Here is a 6,064-nt window from a genome sequence, read left to right on the forward strand (position 1 = left end):
AACCCAATTAAATATGTAATGAACGTTACGGTTGGACGATTCACGAGGAATCTAAAATCAAGTTATAAGGAAACATTAGTTTAGATATAAAGTTGAATCCTATGTCGTCGACTCAAAATCGTATAAAATCGCTTGTCCTAATTCTTGTCAGTATAGTTCATCAACAGTTCTTACAAAGACAACTTGTCTAGTACTCAACCAGTCGTTAAACCATGAAGGTAAGTTCACTACCAAGTCTAGCCGGATTTGCATACCAAAACATACAACTTCTTCCGTAGGCCTTCATCGCTCTGTTCGTTGCCACTTTGGCCGTTGCTGCCCAAGCTGGATATGTCTCGTCGGCGTGGCCTGCAGTGTCCACCTACGGTGTTGACTCGTGGAACGGCTGGAACGGTCTCAACTCCTGGAACAGCCTCAACTCCTGGAATGGCCTGAACTCCTGGAGCGGTCTGAACAGCTACCCGTACGGAGTCAACCAGTGGTCCTCGGCGGCGGCTTGGCCAGCGACCTACTCCAACGGCTACACCAACAACTGGTACGGACTCGGTGGAAAGACCATCGTCCAGGCTAATGTTGCCAAGGTCAACCCGTGGGGACTTCCGCTGGCGTCGTCGTACGGCTACGAATACAACAACTACCTGGGAGCAGCAATTCCGGCAGCCAAGTATGTCGCGGCCAACCCCGGATCGGTCCATGTGGCCCCGCTGGTCGGACATGCCATCAACCAGAAGTTGATTGTTGCCTGAAATTTTGATAGAATTTCCCGAAATTGACTGTGATCTGTTGTTTACGCAATAAACTGCTCAAACTACTAAACGCACCACTCTCTCAGCGTCTAGTCATTTCTGGCTTTTGCCCTGTCAATACACACGCGGGGCGAAGTTTTGATGCATCTGACCTTTTGCCTTCATTTCCCGCTCACGTATACTCTCATCGCGGTACCTCCTCATCACTCTGTCTATGTACTGTCGCCGGAGCTAGAGGTGAGACCTGCGAGGAGGGGCCAATCTGCCAACCTCGAGCGATTTGATTTCTACCTTGTGTAGAAGAATTTGTCAGCGTCGTGCTTGCTTGACTCACTGGGGTGTCGGACTATGGTTTTCAATCTATGTTTCAGTTTTTTTGTTTATGTTAAAAATTTACTACATGTTGAATATGTCAAGATAGCACAACCGCTAAGAATTGTAGCTGTACGTTTATTTACTCCGCACCACGTGGAGATTCCCAACCCATGGCAGCACTTCAAAGTTTAATAAAGATTCGGTTTCGTTGCCCTTCTCTTCTCACTGCGAGTCCGGAGTAAACTTCTTGCTGGTTTCGTCGTGTAGCCATAACTTCATGCGGAGACCTCTTATGATGCACAACATTCACTATTTATTGTGTTCTGGCGGTTTCGTATTATTACGCCCACCCGGCCAAGATCGGGGTTTCAATTCCATGCTCTACACACAGGAGGGTCTGTTTGTTTGTTCGTTGGGCGACATTCATACCTTAACCCGGGGCAGAATGCGTGGTCGTCATCGTGCCGAGAAGTGCACATTGTGCATTCATGAATGCCTTAGCTTGGCTAGCTCAGAGTCGGTATGATTGCTCTCTGGACTGGTCGGATTTTTATGGTTCTTTAATTAAAGTTCGGCTTTGGGGAGGCTTTGTTGTACTGAGCTTTAGTCAGCGGTGGAATGTCATCGAAGTAATTGTTTTGTTTGGTTAATGAATAATTTACAGTTCTCATAAAAGCAAGTTGGCCTTTTTCATATTGGTCATGTGTAACATTATGCCCTGCTCAACGACCATTGGTTTTGAAAATTTACAAAAATCTAAGAGAGGTCGATTGTTTTTCTCCAATTGTTATGTGAATTGACAAATTTTGATCTAAAAGGTCGCTAAAAGACTTGACAAAAAAGCTTTTCGTGTTGATAAATCATTCATTTGAGGATATATTTTTTTCTAAAGTTTTCCATCAAAATTAAACTCTCTCTCAGCAATTTCAAACATACATGCAATTTTAGCGCAAAAAACTGCACAAAAAGCGGAAAACCATAAAACTTTTGCTCGACCTTGCCCGAAAATAAACACACACCAAACAGATAGCCGCCACCACCAGCAGAGTTGGCAAACATGATGCATTTGATGCTCAGTCCACTCACTAGTCCACGGCAGGGTTCACCCAACTCACCAAGCCGAAGTGAACCAAAGTGTACCGGTCGTTTATTTAAAATATTTTAATTAAACCATCCAAATGTTTGCAAACATCAGACGCGCGCGTGTGCAAAAAAAGTATTTTCACCTGCAGCGCAAAATTCATGCCAAAACAGCCACCCACCAAACTCGCCGCATTGCCAACTCGTGAAAAAATCAGCTCTCCATTCCTCACTAGATTTTAGTAGTTTTTCCGCGTTTTTCACAGGTGGGTTGAATTAGTTGCAAACGGGGGGAACCTTAAAAAAAAAACATTTGGAAAGAGGTGAGAGGAGGTTTGGGGCTGAAAGGAAACATATGCGACTAGTTTTACGATTTATGATTGATCCTAAAGGTGACGTTAGGGTGATGTTTGTTGTCTAAGCTGAATTAAAAAATCACAAAAAGAAGTAGAAGTTATTAAGTAACTGCCATTAAATGCTTAAAGTACTTAATTTTTTATTCAGAATAGGTAAGAGATCGCCCAATGTTAAAAAACAACGAAAATCGATAGTTCGATATGATGATTCGAATTTACCTGCTTTATTTAAAGTTTTTGAAGAAAAGCATTGTCCATTGAAATCCACAAGCTCGTAACATTTTTTTTCTTGCGGATGTAAACAAACTTTGGATCTTTCCAGGATTGCATATTTTTGACAAAATAATGAACTCACCCGTTGAAACTTATGAAACTTTAGCTTACGGTGATGTCATGCTTTTATGAATTACGTGATATTTCAATAAAAACTAACTAAATCCACCTATGTGGTTGATGCCTTCCTCACTTTTTACCAAAAATGGGTATATGAGTGGTTTCATCATTTTTATAGATCCAGAAAAAAAGAACACAATGTATAACTTATGTGGTAATAACTCGATACAGGGTTGTCAGTTCTTCAATGCTTTGGACTCATTGGAAAGTCCTTTCAATAACCTAACCAACGATGGGTTGGATGATGGATCCGGACATCGTTGACATACATTTAAGTGAGATCCAGCTTCAAAAATGTACATGAATACCACTTAAGTGGTCATAACTCGAGACAGGGTTGCCAGATCTTCAATGTTTTGGACTCATTGGAAAGGCCTTTCAATTATCTAACCAACGATGGGTCGGATGATGAATCCGGACATAGTTTACATACATTTACGTGAGATCCGGCTTCAAAAAAGTACATAAATATCACTTAAGTGGTTATAACTCGAGACAGGGTTGCCAGATCTTCAATATTTTGGACTCATTGGAAAGGCCTTTCAATTATCTAACCAACGATGGGTCAGATGATGGATCCGGACATAGTTTACATACATCTACGTGAGATCCGGCTTCAAAAAAGTACATAAATATCACTTAAGTGGTCATAACTCGAGACAGGGTTGCCAGATCTTCAATGTTTTGGACTCATTGGAAAGGCCTTTCAATTATATAACCAACGATGGGTCGGATGATGGATCCGGACATAGTTTACATACATTTTAGTGAGATCCGGCTTCAAAAAAGTACATAAATATCACTTAAGTGGTCATAACTCGAGACAGGGTTGCCAGATCTTCAATGTTTTAGACTCGTTGGAAAGGTCTCTCGATTACGTAACCAACGATAGGTCAGATGATAGATCCGGACATAGTTTACATACATTTACGTGAGATCCGGCTTCAAAAAAGTACATAAATATCACTTAAGTGGTCATAACTCGAGACAGGGTTGCCAGATCTTCAATGTTTTGGACTCATTGGAAAGGCCTTTCAATTATCTAACCAACAATGGGTCGGATGATGAATTCGGACATAGTTTACATACATTTACGTGAGTTCCGGCTTCAAAAAAGTACATAAATATCACTTAAGTGGTCATAACTCGAGACAGGGTTGCCAGATCGTCAATGTCTTGGACTCATTGGAAAGGTCTTTTGATTACCTAATCAACGATGGGTCGGATGATGGATCCGGACATCGTTTACATGCATATAATTGAGATCCGGGTATTTGTGAAAACACATTTTTATACATAACTTTTGAACTACTTATCGAAACTTCAAACAATTCAATAGCGATGTATGGGACCCTAAACCAAGTCGAATGCAACTGGTTCGATCAAAATCGGTTCAGCCAGTGCTGAGAAAACTCAGTGAGAATTTTGGTCACATACATACATACACACACACATACACACACACATACACACACACATACACACACACAGACATTTGTTCAGTTTTCGATTCTGAGTCGATATGTATACATGAAGGTGGGTCTAGGAGCTTTTAATAGAAAGTTCATTTTTAGAGCAGGATTATAGCCTTACCTCAGTGAGGAAGGCAAAAATAAATGTTTTGTAAAACTATCAAATCTTTTCCACAAAAATTCTTTTGAAATTTTAGATTGAAGTTTTTTTAAAGGTCTAACCAAGAAAATGATTTCACTGTTTAGACCAAATTATGACCCAAGGCAGTAAAATTTGATCCTAAAAAGTTATTAGCCATTTTAAAAAAATGCATGAATTTTTTTTTTTGACAAATCAGGCTCGGGTCTCAATGGGTCTAAACCAATTTTGCAGATATTTTGCACAGATGTTTAAAATAACAAAAAAAAAAACGATTTCTGCTTGCGGAGCAGGGGCCCATTTTTTCTATGCACCCTAATCCTGGTGCAAACAAAGATTGAGCTCGAGCTGTCATTGTGCCTGCGAAATATGTTGGCTAAAAACCAGTTATAAGTCTCATGACAAAAAACCTTTCGCTAGAAAATCTTATGGGTCATTCTCTCAAACGTCGTTTTTTATTCGCACTGTTATTTTTGAGAGTGTAATAATGTTCTACAAAATTGTAGAGCAGACAATTACAAAAAAAAACATAAACATAAGAGGTTTGCTCGTAATCAACTCGAGTTATCGCGATTATACGAAAATAAGTTTTGAAAAAGTTGACAGACATGAACAACGAAGCAAAGAGCATGAGCATGAGCATGAGCATGGTTGACTGCCAATGAGCTGCTACTCCGTTATTGACAGATCAGCTGAAGTTAAATAATGAATCAAAAATGATCAGTGGGAGCCAACCATCCGTTCACTGTTTAACCTCTGAAGATCCCTACTTTATTAGTCAATACCGGCGGCCCCCCAAGAAGCCTGCAGTTCAAAGGGAGGAATGTTAGTCCAATAGTTGAAGTTGCAGACTCATCAAGCACACAGTTTTTCGCTATATACTTGTTGATACCGCTTGAGACCGTTGAATCCACAGCATCTCCTTCAAGCATCACGTGATTATTATTTTTTTGGGTTAGTAGGATAAGGTATTGGCTTTTCGATTTCTCCCGAGCTACGAGGCTATGGGGAGGACTTTCATAACAGACCCGTCGGCGAGCCTTCCGAGCAACGATGCTATGGGAAGGTCTTTTTGGTTAACACACAAAGTCACTCACACACTATTATTTCACTCCACTATTAATTAATCCAAAATGTCAGAGCGTCTTTCGATCATTATATAGAAATGGCTTTTTCACCATTAAAAATAAAACCTTATTCAAAACATTATACACAATTTACCCGACGCCGTGCCTTCCGATCAACAATGATATAGGAAGGGCTTTTAAAATCACAAAACAATTAATTAGGATCTCAAAAAAATCACACAAAAAAATCACAAAAAACACCAGTTACTCAACGAAAATTACGCTCAAGACACAAATAATTCAGTAAGTCATGCTATTATTCGATCACTCACCCCTAACGAACAGCGTCACAAGAGCACACAAAAAAAAATAACCTGCATAATCACGATTTCGCGTCCCCACTTCCAGTGCACCAATGATGCTATTATTCGATTATCACAATCACTCACTCCATACGAATCACAGCGACACAAAAGAAATGAAAATGAGCATGCAA

At 40.2% G+C, this 6,064-nt stretch overlaps 1 protein-coding gene across 1 annotated transcript; it reads left to right on the forward strand.

Moving 5' to 3' along the window:
• Positions 1-26: 26 nt before the first annotated feature.
• On the forward strand, positions 27-824 carry LOC120414216 (uncharacterized). Its single transcript, XM_039575322.2, has 2 exons — positions 27-218; positions 279-824. The coding sequence occupies exons 1-2, from the start codon at positions 213-215 to the stop codon at positions 744-746; spliced, it is 474 nt and encodes a 157-aa protein (XP_039431256.1). The 5' UTR covers positions 27-212; the 3' UTR covers positions 747-824.
• The last annotated feature ends 5,240 nt before the right edge of the window (positions 825-6,064 follow it).

Source organism: Culex pipiens, chromosome 3 (genome assembly GCF_016801865.2).
Source record: "Culex pipiens pallens isolate TS chromosome 3, TS_CPP_V2, whole genome shotgun sequence".
Taxonomy (NCBI): Eukaryota; Metazoa; Arthropoda; class Insecta; order Diptera; family Culicidae; genus Culex; species Culex pipiens.